The sequence below is a fragment of the Centruroides vittatus genome, unplaced genomic scaffold (assembly GCF_030686945.1).
Source record: "Centruroides vittatus isolate TY-2023 unplaced genomic scaffold, ASM3068694v2 contig_7, whole genome shotgun sequence".
Taxonomy (NCBI): domain Eukaryota; kingdom Metazoa; phylum Arthropoda; class Arachnida; order Scorpiones; family Buthidae; genus Centruroides; species Centruroides vittatus.
Genome location: NW_027122442.1, coordinates 2,738,416 through 2,756,501, shown reverse-complemented (window position 1 = coordinate 2,756,501; position 18,086 = coordinate 2,738,416). Strand labels below are relative to the sequence as shown.

General features: G+C 34.2%; 1 protein-coding gene across 3 annotated transcripts in view; it reads left to right on the top strand.

Annotated features, from left to right (window-relative positions):
- The first annotated feature begins 426 nt into the window (after nt 1-426).
- LOC136980492 (SAFB-like transcription modulator) overlaps nt 427-18,086 on the top strand; it is an 84,729-nt gene continuing 67,069 nt past the window's right edge. For all 3 annotated transcript variants that reach the window (XM_067276622.1, XM_067276620.1, XM_067276619.1), the window contains exons 1-2: nt 427-609; nt 7,750-7,840. In XM_067276622.1, the coding sequence (XP_067132723.1) occupies nt 451-609; nt 7,750-7,840 (250 nt within the window). In that variant the 5' untranslated portion in view covers nt 427-450. The remainder of the gene's footprint in view (nt 610-7,749; nt 7,841-18,086) is intronic.

The following is an 18,086-nucleotide window of genomic DNA, read 5'->3' as shown; positions in this document are numbered from 1 at the left end:
CGGGGCACGACATATCAGAACGAACCACCCACCGAAGCATTCCAGGGATTTTTCGACCCGTCTGGATTCGATCCCGGGTCCCCCAGAGCAGTAGGCTACCGTCTTTAACGATACTGTTCTTTAGTTGTAACATACAGTATATTTTCAGTACTTCACACCGGCTGCTATTTTTTTGTAAATAATAATTTGTTATTGTTTTTTTAGAAATCCATCACTACTTCTTAGTGCTTACAGTACATCATATAACGAATTAAAAAAATAATAATAATATTACACCATGATTATTCATATAAATAAATTATTTAATTTTCAAAATTATCATGAAATAATAAATAATATGAAAACAATTTAATGATAAAATAATATACGAAATACAAATAACATTTAACCATTTAGTCGTCTGTTTGTGTACGAAGTAGTCGCAATCTCGTTACCACCAACCAACAAGATATGGGAGCGAGATTTCGTTATCAACGCAGTGCCGAAAGGAAAATGTCGGAGAGAAAGAAAATTAACGATTTACGTGTTATTGATCTAAAATCAGAATTAGAAAAGCGAGGAATCGATAGATCAGGAAATAAAGCTGTTCTAATCGATAAATTAACAAAGGTATGAACTGAAATTCTGTAGTTTTCGTTATGAGAAGATGCACGTTAATGGCGGCTTATTGATTGTTTATTTAGCATTATCGATGAACGTTCGTTATTTATACATTGCGATGTTTCGGAAAATTCATAAAATTATTTTAGCAAATAATATCGATCGTGCATTTAAGAAAATTTAAAAACCGTAAAGAAAACGATAAAATCATAGATTAACGTTTATGTAATATGGCGTTGATCACGTGGTATGTCGGAATGTTTTTAATCCAAATTATTTGTAGTTTCATAACATCGATGCATTGCTTCAATTTGCTGATGAGTGCAGATTAAGTTTGAAGGTCTAATTCAATTGTGCCAATTTAGTGTATTTATAACACCAGATGGCATTAGTTGACTATTTTATCAAAACAATAGAATAAAGTATAACAATATATCTATTGTGTTCAAATTTACTTGAAAAAAAATTTATTCAAAGTGAAATTTTTATATTGGAAAGCAGATACCTGGGAAATAAGTGAATTATGTTGCCTATGTAACAATGCAATAGGCATTTCTTGGTTTCAACAAGTGTGAAAAGCTCTGTTACATGCACCCAACTTAATATAGTAGAGAACCATAGGACGATGACCAGAAACTGGTTATGAGGAATCTAATATTTATCTTAGAATGGTTTTATGACTGGCAGCAGTTCAGAGATGAGTTGTTTCAAGAAGACCTGGAGTCGTATTCTGGCCACAGTCTCTGATCTCTTGTCTCTCACAAGCCGGTCACTGATTGGCTAAACATTTGCTTGTGTCTCTCCAAATGCGATTCTGGAGAATTCTTTTTTTCTCAAATATTCTCTTGTTTTGCAGAGACGAGCGGCTAGTTGTCTTTCAACCGGTCTTTCGTCTTTTGCCTCGATTTTATTATATCCAAAATGGGCGACTGGATGCTACTCGCACTGTACAATCGTATTAGAGAACGTTCTCTATCTCAGAAAACAATATTTCAAGAAAGAAAATGCTTCAGATTTTTTTCCAGTGCCTACTTGGAAATGCCACTGATTTTTAAATTATCCTACATCAATTACTGAACTATTGAATATGATGTTAATTTTACTTAGATAGTTAAGGAGAAATTAGATGATAATATTTTGAAAAATATCTAAGTATGCATGCTTTTCTAACTTAGGTTATTAAAATTTTTATTTGTTAAGAGAGAAATTGACATTACAATCTGTAAAAATATTATCAAACAAAAAACATATCTTTGTCTAAATTACCTGCTTTATTTGAACAAGTGATCTATAATTACGTACTTTGCATTTTCGAAAATTTTACAATTTTATTGGTTAAAATTCTATACCGTATTGTGCGGGCAGATAACACGAACATGTATAATCACTGACGTCAACAATGAAGACGACTGTTGGTATTAAAATGTCTGCTTCCTCTGAAACATGTAGTTGTTCATAACTTAAGTCAGGCATCTGGCTTTAGATACAGAAATTGGTCAACATCTTAACCAATTTTAATCTTTATCAGTACAAAAAATTTTATTATTTCACCTTGTTTTCAAAACTGTTAAATAAGAACATTTTTAAATATAAGAAAGATATATTTTCAAAATCTGCAGGAAAAAAATTATTGGAGAGAAATTTATATCTTGACATTTTGGTTTTTTTAGCTGAAAATGTATATGTGAATTTGGTGTAAGGAAAGTGATTTGTGTATAAAAATGTTATGTACTGTACATACAAAAGATAGAATTATCCAAAAGTTAATTACTGCCTGTACTTTGTTTCTTTCTTTGTTTCTGTACTTTGTTTCTTTTTTTCCCATGGAGAAGAAAACAATTTTCTTATAATATATAAATATTTTATTGGATTATATATTTACCATTTTGGTCAAATACCTGTTGCCATCTTTTTGGTAGTAGCATGATTCGACATTCATAAAAGTTTTAATTTTTGCTTACAAAAAATTGATCCAAGTGATTTTTGACATCCTCATTTGAAGTAAATGTTTTACTGTTTAAAAAATTGTGTAAAGACCGGAACAAGTAATAATCGGAGGGTTCCAGATCTGCAAATATGGTGGGTGTGGTAGTACAGTACATCCCATCCAAGCTGTAACAATTTCTGACAAGTTATCAAACTTGTGTGAAATTTGCCATTATCATGGTAAAACACTACACCTTTTTTGTTGATCAATTCTGGCTTTTTCTGTTTGATGATATTACTTAATTTGTTTACTCGATGGTAGTACATTTTCGAATCGATTGTTAAATTGTCTGGTGAAAGCTAAAAAAAAAAATTTCCTTAAAATCCCACCAAAGAGAGCATCTCTCTTTAAGAACATGTGGAACCCATATATTGAGCTTTGAAACAAAACCAATTCGTTTCAAGTAATCATAAATGGTTCAATTCAACAAATTTAATTTCTTAGTGATTTCATGTGTTGTTATTTGGCAGTTTGTTTCAATCAGTACCTTTATTTTGTTTTCATTGGCTTCAACTGGCCATCCAGAACATGATGCATCTTCAATATTGAAATTGCCAGAATGAAATGTTGTGAACCAGTTTTAGCATTGTCTTTCTCTCAACACATCTTATCCATACATGTACCACAAATTTTTTCTTGTATGAGCAGCATTTTGATTTTTTGGTAATAAAAAAGCAAAATATGTCAAAAATGATGCTTTCAATTTTCCATATTTGATGGGACACCAAAAACAAAAAAACAGTTGTACAGAATCAAACAAAATTTTTTACAAATAAGCCTTAAAATGTCAGCTGTCAAAATATATAATGCAAATGTAGTTTACAATGAAATTGGCTGGTAAAAATACAACTAATTCCTCTAGTAATAAAAAACCAAATTACTTTCTGAACAACCCAATATGTAACCATTGCATAACTTTATATGTCTTGAATTAATATAACAAAATAGGAATTAACCAGCCACTAGTTAGTTTTGAAGGCCAGAGCAATCAAGGTGGCACCTACTGCTCTGAGGGACCTCAGATTGAATCCGGATGGGTCGAAAAATTCCCATGAGGTGATCCAACCAGATATATCAGCCCCATCCCTCACCACCCTGCCACCCCATTGTAGACCTGGCTGAACCCATAATGGGCTTGCTATAAGAGGCCCTCTTAGTGCCCACAGGGCAGAAAGAGCAAAAAAAATAAAACCACTAGTCAAATCACCAAAAGTTGATATTTTAAATGCATAAGAAATTCCTCCCATCATTTCACCAAAAGACAATCATCTGTTATTCAAGAACTATGCATTCTAGTATTATAACTTCCTGGTACTCTTATTTTTCATAAATTCAATTTGGCAACAAAATAACATCCATACTTAATAGTCAACATTCCATGGAGATGTGTGCTGGTTAAAAGTTATTGGCAACAAACATTGGCATGACATGCTATAAGCACCAACATTTTCAATTTTAAAAGTACTGTTTTTAAAAAGTGATAAACTATAAAATGACAATAATGCATAATTAGATAACTGTTACTCCCATATAGCAGTCTTAAGTGATATTTCTATTTTTAAAATTGCCTGGAAGTTAAAATTGAAGTTAATGTATATGACTAAGTTGTTTTACAATTTTGTTTTAGACTTTCTCTGCAAACATATGTAGTGTCGTAAAAATTAAAACATAATTTTAAACTCTAATGGCAGCTTGCCTGGAAGGGGAAAGATTTGGAATTCTCAATCAGAGGCTCAATGCTTCAAGGCTCAATCAAGGCTTCAAGCATAAAGATGATGTTAAAAGAAGAGAGAATACTAGAGTTTTGTCTTTCTACACACAACTTTCCAATATGGGGTAGGTTAGTAGGCAGCCAGATCATCTAAACTGTTTCACCTCCTCCCAAGCCAGCATCATGGAGGGGGTGAAATTTATAACCAATCTGTTACCAATATGTAGATGTTCATAAATAATGGGTGTGAGGCATCTCTTTCCTTGTCTGGCAATGTCTCCTCTCTCACATCAATTGCTGTCATTGTAGTCCAAATCCCCACTTGTTTACTTTGGAAATAATGAGAAAATATACATTTTATATTTAGGAGATTGATTCCATTGTTGGCAGTATGAACCAAGAAGAAAATCAGCATGACTTAATTTTCAATGACAGTAAATATGTTCAACATCATGCATTGCTTCAACAGAATTGCTAGTTGTGCCATTATTATTATATTTTAAATGCTGTCTGATAGAATAAATTTATTTGCCATAATTCAGAATTTTAACATAAAGTTGATCCTCTTCAGAAGGAATTTGACTTCAAATTGACTAGCAATCAGTTGTTGGTATCAGAAGAAAGAGTGCAGAGCTATATTAAAATAAATTATAATTATCAAGTTTTTCTGCATTTAAATAGTGAAATAAATAAATGTTTTCATCTTAGAAGCTGGAAGGATTATCCCTCTGGTCATTATTATGTACAGGGAAAAGTACTATTAATACTTTAGAGATCATTGAAAAAATTAAGTGTCTAGCATTAATAGCTGAATATTTCTTCTTTTTTTTTTTTCTTTTTGTCTATATTAGTATGTTTTCCCTCTACATAAAGAATGACAGATGGATTTATGACTTCAAAATATTTTAGCCAAATTTTCTTATCTGAATGAGCCAAAATACTGGAAATTTTATGCTTCGGGTTATACTCTGAGAAAGAGAAAAACTAGTACAAAATATAGTACTAGTTTGTTTTTTTTTTTTTTTTTCCTAATTATTTATATTTATGTGAATTTGTATTTCTTTCCTAGGAAATCAAGACTCGGAATTTTTTTGATTTGGAAATTTTGTCATATCCATTACTTGTTAAATTATCATAATACCATTACCATTATTACCATTAACCATTATTTCCTGATATGATATATTTTTTATTAAAAAAATGATTATTTTTAGTATCACAATACACTGTTTAAACTCGTAAAATTAGAATTAGTTGAAACAATATACAAAGGCTATTTTTTAAATAAGGTTCGTTTTTCAATAAAAAGAAAAATACTGTAAATATCATTAAAATATATTTTTTTCATATTCTACATACTTTTATCTACTTTTCTACATAATTTCCATTTTTGTTTAAACATTTGTCATACCGCTCAAGAATTTTTGAATTCCGACGTCAAAGAAATCTGCCGCCTGTGAAGAAGCCCAATCCACGACTGCAGTTTTCACTTCTTCATCGTCGTTGAACTGTTGACCCCCAAGGAACTCCTTTAAGTATTGAAACAAGTGAAAATCACTGAGTGCAAGGTCCAGACTTTGTGGATGATCGTATCGAGTCAAAAACGATAAAGCACTGTCCCATCTTTTTGTTTTGTAATCGTCAGAAAGCAGTCTTGGAACCCACCGAGAACACAATTTTCAATAATTCAGTTTCTCCAAAACAATGGTATACAAAACTGATCTTGAAATCTGTGGAAATTCAATTGATAACGTTGAAATCATGAATTGTCGGCCCTCTCGAATTTTGTTATCCACATCACGAACCAAATCTTCAGAAATCAGAGAAGGTGGGCCAGGGCGTGGCTCATTATGCACATTAACTCGCCCGTCCTTGAACATTCTTACCCATTTTTGAACTTTACTGTCACTCATAGCATTATCACTGTAAACTTCACAAATCTGACAGTGAATTTCTGCTGCTGCCAAGTTTCTTGCACTCAAGAATCGAATAACATCGTATCTCACAGTCGGCGGAAGACTCAATTTTCTTAAACATTTTAAACTTCTACGGCTTGGCATACAGACAGACGATATGGCTGCAAATGGAGTCAAAACGCGCGCCAAGCTTGCTTGGAGCAGAAGCACATGCGTACTGCCGTGATTGCTCATTATTCTCACTCTCATTCACAAATGGACCTTATTTAAAAAATAGCCCTTGTATGATATGTTCATCAACTTGAACAAGTTAAATGAGTGATTAGTGAGATGATAATAAATTACTAGTTTTATTTATTGTGCATGCTTTATAATGATGGCATTTTATATGAAACTCTAGCAAAATTCACAAATGAAAGAGTTAGTTCATTTTCTAAAAAAAGTTGCATTTGAGAATATTGATATTTCTAAATTCACTTGAGTATACAAATTGTGGATTAAAAGGTGAAATGAAACAAATAACTGTCCATGTGAAAAAATCTGGTGAAAAATATTTGGATTTAGAAACATCATTTCATAAACAAATTAAAGCAGAGAAAGTGAAAATAGCAATGATATCGTTCTTGTTTAATTCTTTTGACTTTACAGACCTATCTATTTGTAGTTTCTGATTGATTATTTGTTGTCATTTCATTGAAAAACTTTTATTATTATTATTATATTATTATGTTGTCATCCTACACACGCGAGCAAAAGATTCTTTGCATTTTTGCAAATACCGTATTTTACAGACTATAAGACGCACCTTAATTTTTAAGCAATTTTTTAAAAAAAATACCTATAAGACGCTATGGACTATAAGACGCACCTGAATTTTGGAGGCAATTTTTCGAAGAAAAAAGTGCGTCTTATAGTCCGTAAAATACGGTAACTTTTGTGAACTGTGTATTTGCATTTTTTACCAGATGCATACCCTCTTGTATTTAAAAACATAAGTATTTTATCTGGGTTGTTTGAATCGTTCTTGTATATTATCAGGAGTAAAGATGAATAGCAATAGGAAAAGCAAAGCTTTTGAATTGAAATTCCAAAATCACACGAGAGCCCAATATAAGTTTTAATCCATTCCCACATGAAAACATGATTATTCGGAAATTCAAATTTGGAGAAACTCGTTGTAATTGATGGAGAGTGGATTCAACTGTTAAGAATTGGCAAAAAAGGTTTGCGATTGTACAGCTTTACATAAAGAAATTATGTTGTCGATTTTACAAGATTTTTACACAAAGTTTAAAATGCCAGTAATTTTTGTGAGACAATGTGTGCATTTGATATTTTACTTGTGATTAAACAAAATAAAATTAGAATTGTATTAATAAATCTAATTTTCTTTATATTGATCTTTAAAGCTACCTTATCCTATATGCGAGTAAATACTGTATATTTGTATTTCTTTTGTTTTTTTTTTTTATATATATATACTGTAGAAAAATAATACATTAGAACTTTTTGGTAAATGAGTTCTTTTCAAATAGGCATTGATAGAAGAAGGAAAAGATCCAGAAAAATATTCTTTTGAAATTGATGTTGACACTACACCAAAGAGAACACCAAAAAGAAGTTCAAGTAAGTTAAATTTTGATTTCAAATTTAATGTTATTATAAACTTTAAATTTTAAAGATGTAACAACTTTAAGCATATAAAAACACTTTTCCTCATCTTCAAAAGCCATCAATAAATATTAAGCTGTTTTATGATGGTTGTTTATTTCAGCAGTTATAACAAGAAAAAGTTGTATAATTTAAAGATATAATTGCAAAAATTTTTGATGATAATTACATTCTATTCATCAGATCATTGGAACAAAAATATAGGAATATTGCATTATAAATTCAAAATTGCTAAAAAGAAGTATTTAAATAAATTAACAGTGTCACCCAGTTCAAAATATTAGTTTATTAGTACAGGTATACCTCGAGTTACGTCGTTTGTCAAAAAAGTATATGGAAAAATAAAAATCAAGTTTAAGTCAGTTTATTCGACTTTAAATCCATTTGCCACAAACATTGAAGTCGTAATATCACTAGAAAAGCATTGAAAGAACATAAAGTCATATTAAAATATGTACATTTACAGTAAATGTTAATATAATCATCATAAATCCTAGAGAACAAAACATGAAAACATCTGTGTTTCTGTGTTGTCGTCTTATTTAGCAGTCTTTAAGTGCTCATTATTGGCGTTTCCTCCATTATTGTTGTTTAGTTACGACGTAAGTCGAAACTACAACTTACATCGCCTCTCCTGGAACCAATTACGGACGTAAGACAAGGTATACCTGTATTATTATTATTATTATTGGTTAAGTTAGATATACTCGGTTAACACCGGTGGCTAAGTACTATGCCGGACCAAAGTCAAGGCATAGTAACCAAAACAGAAATTAAAGAAGTGTATCAGTGTGTGTGTCTGTATTCAGGAATTTTCTCACAATATGACATGTATTCAATATAGTGGCCTTCTGTAGAGTGATATATGTGTTTCTATTCAATTCTAATGTGCCCAGGCTTTTGTGTAGTGTGTGTGGTATGACACCTGTAGAGGAGAGAACAACAGGTACAATAAGCACCCTATCCATCCTCCACAGATGCCTTATTTCCTGGGCGAGTTCTGTGTACTTGCTAATTTTTTCAGTGCATGCGTTTTGTATATTGTGAGTGTTTGGAATGGATATGTCTATAATGTATGTGATTTTATTGTGTTTGTCGATGAGTGTGATGTCTGGTCTGTTGTGGTAAATTGTTTTATCTGTGATTATGGCTCTGTCGTAGTACATTTTGTGCGTGTTGTTTTCCAATACTGTCTGTGGAATGTATTTGTAGTATGGTTCGTGGATGTCTACTAATTTGTGTTTCTTTGCAAGCTCTTGGTGTATTATATTTGCTACTTGGTTATGTCTGTGTAAATAATCTGTCTGTGCCAAGAGCTTGCAACCAGAGGTGATGTGTTGTATAGTTTCTGGCATGATGTGACATTTTCTGCATGTGTCATTTGTGAGTGTTGCATCTTTGAGTATGTGTTTTCTGTAGTTTTTAGTATTTATGACCTGATCCTGTATGGCAATCATGAATCCTTCCGTCTCCCCAAAGAGGCATCCCCGAGCTAACCAGCTGTTTGACGCAGTTTTGTCAACAAAATCCTGGGCCAGATCGTAAGGATGCCTGCCATGGAGTGCCTTTCGAGCCCACGATTGCTTAATGGTGTCTATGCTTTTTATATGTTGCGTTGTGTCCATATGATGTGAGTGTAAGTTTAATGGTGTGTTATTTGAGTCTGCTAGAGTTACTGCTTTATGTAATTGTGATGTTTCTTGTTTAATGTAGAAAAACTCTCGCAGAGACTGTATTTGTTTGTAGTGAAGGTTAACTATGTCAATCAGGCCACGTCCGCCATCTTTACGTGGAAGGGTTAATCTTTCTGTGGCGGATTTAGGATGATGTTGTTTATGCTTAGTAAGTGTTGTTCTTGTTTTCCTTTGGAGTTGCTCAAGATCTGTGTGAGTCCAATGTATAACTCCAAAAGAATATGTGAGTACTGGGATGACATACGTGTTTATTGCTTTAACTGTATGTTTTGCATTTAACTCTGTTCTGAGAATAGCATTTAACCTACTTTGGTATTCTTTAATTAATCTTTGCTTTATTTGTGCATGTTCTGTTAGTTTGGCCTGTTGGAATCCTAAATACTTGTAGAACTCACCCTCTTCCATGGATTCAATAACGTCTCCATTTCCAAGTGCAAAATCTTCTTTCTTCAGGATTCCTTTTTCTATGTGAAGTGTTTTGCATTTATCTAGGCCAAATTCCATTTGTATGTCCTTGGTGTATGAATGTGTGATTTGTAGGAGTTGATGAAGTTGTTTTTGTGTGGATGCATAAAGTTTTATGTCATCCATGTACATGAGATGTGACAGTGTAAACTGTGTTGTTTTTTCGTGTCTGATATTGTAACCATATTGTGTGTTGTTTAACATGTTGGATAATGGGTTCAGGGCTAGGCAGAACCAGAGAGGACTCAAGGAATCTCCTTGAAAAATTCCTCGCCTAATAAAAATTTGGTTTGTTTGTATGGAAGTGTTACTAACCCTGAGATGTAGTGTTGTTCTCCAGTGCTGCATAGTGTTTTGAAAAAATGCAATGAGTGATGGATGTATTTTGTACATGTGTAGAATATGTAGCAGCCAACTGTGTGGAACACTGTCGAATGCTTTTCTGTAGTCTATATATGCCATGTGTATGTTTCTGTGTTGTTTGTGTGCTTGCCGTAGAATGACTGAATCTATGAGTAACTGTTCTTTGCATCCCCTGTGGTTTCTACGACAACCTTTTTGCTGTTCTGTTAGAATGTTGTGTTCTTCAACATGTTTGTATATTTTGTTTGCAATACAGGATGTCAATAATTTGTAGAGTGTTGGAAGACATGTAATTGGTCTGTATTGTGTGGGGTCTGTGGTATTGTTGTTTTTAGGTTTCATGTAGGTGATGCCCTGGGTAAGAAAATTTGGCATGTCTTGTGGATTGATGATGATGTGTGTTAGATGTTTAGCTAGTTCCTGGTGCAGTGATGTAAACTTTTTGTACCAGAAATTGTGAATGTTGTCTACACCAGGTGTCTTCCAGTTGTGTGTTCTGTTAACAGTGTATTGGAAATCATGTATGCTTATTTCAACACAGGGCATAGTTGGTATGTTGTGCAAGTTTCTGTTCTCCTCCTCGATCCAGCCTGCATCAGCATTGTGCGTGACAGCACTGGACCAAAGAGAAGACCAATATGTTGTAAGTTCTTCTTCTGTTGGTGTGCCACTGTGCTGTGTATCAGTGTTTGCTTTGTTATTAATTTGTCTGTAAAAGAGTTTTTCATTGTTTGTAAATAATTTATTTTGTTGTTTTCGTAGTGTACATGTTTTGTATCGTTTGAGTCTACGTGCTTTGGCAGCAAGTTTTTGTTTTAGTGTATCAATGTATTCTGTAATGTGTGTGTTGTGATGTTCATGTTTTGTGTGTGTTTTTATTTTCTTGAAAATGTTTTTGAGCTGTTTCCTTAATTTGGGTGTTATGTTGTTTTTAGTGTATTGTGTTAGTCTGCCTAATTGCTGTCTAATGTCATTTATTTGTGTTTCTATTCTTCTCTGCCAGGCAGGCTTGTGATAGAATTGTGTTTTCTGTGTATTTGTCTGTGATTGTACTTTCAGTCCATGGTGTGTCACTACTGTGACTGCCCCAGCATAAACTAATGTATGAATGTCTGCGAGTGTAGAAATTGAATGAATGTAGTGTGGTAGTAAGTGAGTGTTTACATAATTTAGTGTTTTTCCTACTTCCTTTGACGTGTTGATTTTTGGTATTCGTGGTCGTTGTGTGGGATCTGTACCTGTATATTTAGTGAGTGTTTCCTGAAATATAAGTGAGAGCGTATTAACTAAATCCAAGTCTATGTTATCAGTGATGGATGAGGAAGTGTCTGTAGTATCATTAGTGGTAATTGTTGTATGTGTGTTATTATCAATGCTTGTTGCTGGATTATCCTGACAGGTTACATGATCTTCATTAATGTTAGATGTTTCTGTCTGTTGATGTATTTGATCAGCAACCTGTTGTTTGATAAGTTCAAGTGTTGTTTGTGGAATAAGGTTGTTGTGTATAATTGTTCTTTTTTGATCAACAACCCTTTGTTCGGTGACAGTGAGATGAGGATACTGTTGTGTGAATCTATGGTGTAGTTGTTGTCTGTATGCTGTCATGTTTGTTTCGAGTTTTGTGATGGTGTAATAAGTACGGATGATAAACTCGTTCATTTCTACTGTCCATTTCATCCGTTGGCGTGGTTTTCCAGCCTTTGTGGTCTGTGGATGCATTGCCACAGAAACACCAAGGCTGGGTTGGTTCCTCACATCTGTTGAGGGCATTGCAGTAGCCATGCTTGGGCCGGTGCTGCTTTCGCCACCGGTAACCAAGGGAGACTGTGACCTATTTTTCGAACGTGAGCCTCTGCCTAACCCACGAACGCGGACCTTGTTAACCCGGGCGACGTCCGAGCCGGTATCACACTTTGATCTAGTTATTACCATGATGAATATCTCCACAGAATGTGGGCGTGGTCACTCTTAGCTTCATTTCTCCCCATAGACCTTACTGGCATGGGTGTCCCTACCAGGAGCTTATGCTCCAGCCTGCATTGCCCTATGGATCAGTAAAATTACTGGGCTCTCCCACCACGACCAGGTGGTGACCACGGGAGAGTTATTATTATTATTATTATGTTGGGTTAAGTGAGATATACTCGGTTAACACCGGTGGCTGTGTACTATGCCGGACCAAAGTCCGGCATAGTACATTATTATTATGTTGGGTTAAGTGAGATATACTCGGTTAACACCGGTGGCTGTGTACTATGCCGGACCAAAGTCAAGGCATAGTAACCAAAACAGAAATTAAAGAAGTGTATCAGTGTGTGTGTCTGTATTCAGGAATTTTCTCACAATATGACATGTATTCAATATAGTGGCCTTCTGTAGTGTGATGTATGTGTTTCTATTCAATTGTAATGTGCCCAGGCTTTTGTGTAGTGTGTGTGGTATGACACCTGTAGAAGAGAGAACAACAGGTACAATAAGCACCTTATCCATCCTCCACAGATGCCTTATTTCCTGAGCGAGTTCTGTGTACTTGCTAATTTTTTCAGTGCATGCGTTTTGTATATTGTGAGTGTTTGGAATGGATATGTCTATAATGTATGTGATTTTATTGTGTTTGTCAATGAGTGTGATGTCTGGTCTGTTGTGGTAAATTGTTTTATCTGTGATTATGGCTCTGTCGTAGTACATTTTGTGCGTGTTGTTTTCCAATACTGTCTGTGGAATGTATTTGTAGTATGGTTTGTGGATGTCTACTAATTTGTGTTTCTTTGCAAGCTCTTGGTGTATTATATTTGCTACTTGATTATGTCTGTGTAAATAATCTGTCTGTGCCAAGAGCTTGCAACCAGAAGTGATGTGTTGTATAGTTTCTGGCATAATGTGACATTTTCTGCAAGTGTCATTTGTGAGTGTTGCATCTTTGAGTATGTGTTTTCTGTAGTTTTTAGTATTTATGACCTGATCCTGTATGGCAATCATGAATCCTTCCGTCTCCCCAAAGAGGCATCCCCGAGCTAACCAGCTGTTTGACGCAGTTTTGTCAACAAAATCCTGGGCCAGATCGTAAGGATGCCTGCCATGGAGTGCCTTTCGAGCCCACGATTGCTTAATGGTGTCTATGCTTTTTATATGTTGTGTTGTGTCCATATGATGTGAGTGTAAGTTTAATGGTGTGTTATTCGAGTCTGCTAGAGTTACTGCTTTATGTAATTGTGATGTTTCTTGTTTTTTGTAGAAAAACTCTCGCAGTGACTGTATTTGTTTGTAGTGAAGGTTAACTATGTCAATCAGGCCACGTCCGCCATCTTTACGTGGAAGGGTTAATCTTTCTGTGGCGGATTTAGGATGATGTTGTTTATGCTTAGTAAGTGTAGTTCTTGTTTTCCTTTGGAGTTGCTCAAGATCTGTGTGAGTCCAATGTATAACTCCAAAAGAATATGTGAGTACTGGGATGACATATGTGTTTATTGCTTTAACTGTGTGTTTTGCATTTAACTGTGTTCTGAGAATAGCATTTAACCTACTTTGGTATTCTTTAATTAATCTTTGCTTTATTTGTGTATGTTCTGTTAGTTTGGCCTGTTGGAATCCTAAATACTTGTAGAACTCGCCCTCTTCCATGGATTCAATAACGTCTCCATTTCCAAGTGCAAAATCTTCTTTCTTCAGGATTCCTTTTTCTATGTGAAGTGTTTTGCATTTATCTAGGCCAAATTCCATTTGTATGTCCTTGGTGTATGAATGTGTGATTTGTAGGAGTTGATGAAGTTGTTTTTGTGTGGATGCATAAAGTTTTATGTCATCCATGTACATGAGATGTGACAGTGTAAACTGTGTTGTTTTTTCGTGTCTGATATTGTAACCATATTGCGTGTTGTTTAACATGTTGGATAATGGGTTCAGGGCTAAGCAGAACCAGAGAGGACTCAAGGAATCTCCTTGAAAAATTCCTCGCCTAATAAAAATTTGGTTTGTTTGTATGGAAGTGTTACTAACCCTGAGATGTAGTGTTGTTCTCCAGTGCTGCATAGTGTTTTGAAAGAATGCAATGAGTGATGGATGTATTTTGTACATGTGTAGAATATGTAGCAGCCAACTGTGTGGAACACTGTCGAATGCTTTTCTGTAGTCTATATATGCCATGTGTATGTTTCTGTGTTGTCTGTGTGCTTGCCGTAGAATGACTGAATCTATGAGTAACTGTTCTTTGCATCCCCTGTGGTTTCTACGACAACCTTTTTGTTGTTCTGTTAGAATGTCGTGTTCTTCAACATGTTTGTATATTTTGTTTGCAATACAGGATGTCAATAATTTGTAGAGTGTTGGAAGACATGTAATTGGTCTGTATTGTGTGGGGTCTGTGGTATTGTTGTTTTTAGGTTTCATGTAGGTGATGCCCTGAGTAAGAAAATTTGGCATGTCTTGTGGATTGATGATGATGTGTGTTAGATGTTTAGCTAGTTCCTGGTGCAGTGATGTAAACTTTTTGTACCAGAAATTGTGAATGTTGTCTACACCAGGTGTCTTCCAGTTGTGTGTTCTGTTAACAGTGTATTGGAAATCATGTATGTTTATTTCAACACAGGGCATAGTTGGTATGTTGTGCAAGTTTCTGTTCTCCTCCTCGATCCAGCCTGCATCAGCATTGTGCGTGACAGCACTGGACCAAAGAGAAGACCAATATGTTGTGAGTTCTTCTTCTGTTGGTGTGCCACTGTGCTGTGTATCAGTGTTTGCTTTGTTATTAATTTGTCTGTAAAAGAGTTTTTCATTGTTTGTAAATAATTTATTTTGTTGTTTTCGTAGTGTACATGTTTTGTATCGTTTGAGTCTACGTGCTTTGGCAGCAAGTTTTTGTTTTAGTGTATCAATGTATTCTGTAATGCGTGTGTTGTGATGTTCATGTTTTGTGTGTGTTTTTATTTTCTTGAAAATGTTTTTGAGCTGTTTCCTTAATTTGGGTGTTATGTTGTTTTTAGTGTATTGTGTTAGCCTGCCTAATTGCTGTCTAATGTCATTTATTTGTGTTTCTATTCTTCTCTGCCAGGCAGGCTTGTGATAGAATTGTGTTTTCTGTGTATTTGTCTGTGATTGTACTTTCAGTCCATGGTGTGTCACTACTGTGACTGCTCCAGCATAAACTAATGTATGAATGTCTGCGAGTGTAGAAATTGAATGAATGTAGTGTGGTAGTAAGTGAGTGTTTACATAATTTAGTGTTTTTCCTACTTCCTTTGACGTGTTGATTTTTGGTATTCGTGGTCGTTGTGTGGGATCTGTACCTGTATATTTAGTGAGTGTTTCCTGAAATATAAGTGAGAGCGTATTAACTAAATCCATGTCTATGTTATCAGTGATGGATGAGGAAGTGTCTGTAGTATCATTAGTGGTAATTGTTGTATGTGTGTTATTATCAATGCTTGTTGCTGGATTATCCTGACAGGTTACATGATCTTCATTAATGTTAGATGTTTCTGTCTGTTGATGTATTTGATCAGCAACCTGTTGTTTGATAAGTTCAAGTGTTGTTTGTGGAATAAGGTTGTTGTGTATAATTGTTCTTTTTTGATCAACAACCCTTTGTTCGGTGACAGTGAGGTGAGGATACTGTTGTGTGAATCTATGGTGTAGTTGTTGTCTGTATGCTGTCATGTTTGTTTCGAGTTCTGTGATGGTGTAATAAGTACGGATGATAAACTCGTTCATTTCTACTGTCCATTTCATCCGTTGGCGTGGTTTTCCAGCCTTTGTGGTCTGTGGATGCATTGCCACAGAAACACCAAGGCTGGGTTGGTTCCTCACATCTGTTGAGGGCATTGCAGTAGCCATGCTTGGGCCGGTGCTGCTTTCGCCACCGGTAACCAAGGGAGACTGTGACCTATTTTTCGAACGTGAGCCTCTGCCTAACCCACGAACGCGGACCTTGTTAACCCGGGCGACGTCCGAGCCGGTATCACACTTTGATCTAGTTATTACCATGATGAATATCTCCACAGAATGTGGGCGTGGTCACTCTTAGCTTCATTTCTCCCCATAGACCTTACTGGCATGGGTGTCCCTACCAGGAGCTTATGCTCCAGCCTGCATTGCCCTATGGATCAGTAAAATTACTGGGCTCTCCCACCACGACCAGGTGGTGACCACGGGAGAGTTATTATATATTATTATTATTATTATTATTATTATTATCATCATCGACAGAGAGGTTACTTAAGGCAAAAGAATAAAAAGATTTTATTTGTCCAAAGAATTAAACTAACACTTTACACAAAACTAGGTTTTGTGTAAAGTGTAACAAAATATTGTAGGTCTAGGTTTTGATATGTCTTCCTCAGGCCATAACTCATGAAAATATAATTGAACATATAATATCCCAAAAGGGAATAGTTTATAATTTATAAAAACCTAATATTTTCTGAACATTCAGTGTGGATTCATTGAAATTGTTACATAGGTTTCAGGTTTACTGTTGCTGCACTATAGTATCCATGGTGTAAGCCAGGAATGGCCAACCATTTTCTAAATAAGGGCCACATTTAAAACTTTTGAACTGATGCAGGCCACACACAAGAGAAAAAAAAAATTACAAAAATTAACAATTATTAATTCATGTATGATTATAAATTAACATAAGTATACTTAATTTGACTTCTGGAACTGATGTGAACGTAATATATCTGGAATATTTGGTTGAATATTAGTCACTGCTAGTTTTAAATTAGTTTTACTGTGAGTCTGTTGGCCGATTTCTTGTTTTTGTTTTTACTATTTATTGCAGAAAAAACTGTTCATATACATAAGTCGTAGAAAATAATGACAGAATTTTTACAGCATACTTAAGGTATGCTGTAAAAGGTGAAAATTGATATAAGCTATTTATTAATATTTTGTGCTATGCGAGCTGTACAAAATACAGTAATGTGGTCCTCAGGTTTCCCACTCCCTGGAATAAACAATATCTGTGCTTATAGTATTGCTCTACTGTACTGTGCTTTCTACAATTTATTTTGCTTAATATGACTGTTTAATTTTTAAATTGTATCACAGATATGTGTATATTTTAAAATATATACAGTAGCCCCTCGTTACATCATGCTTGTCAGGGGAACAAAGAAAAAGTGCAATATATCTGGTGGTGCAATATAACCAAGAACTAAAAATTCTGGGCTTATACTAATTAGATTATGCATGCTATAGAATCTCTATCCTCTATTCCTTCATCAGCAAATATTTCTGATATAAAATAAGCTTAATTTCTCAATACTAAATTTTATTTTTGGTTATATTGTATTAATTGATGTTTACATATCAATACCATGAATACCAATTTAGCACTATTGTTTTTTTAATAATGACATTTAAAGACAAATACTGTCGATATAAAAACAACAATTTTATTATACAGTACTATATTTCATAATAAATTGCTTATTAAAAATTTGAGTAATTTATATTTTTCAATAAAAATTATAAATACAGTAATTGAAAATTTAAAAAATAAATTTTGAACATATTTAATAGCACATATATAACAGAACATCAAAACTTATAAAATTACAGAGTAAAAATTCTCTAAAAAGCAAAATAAAGTTAGTATTGTATAAAAATTTTCAAACTTTCCATTCAGAAATAAAAATCTTTTCCTTACACAATAATGCAGTGAATTTGAAATTTCA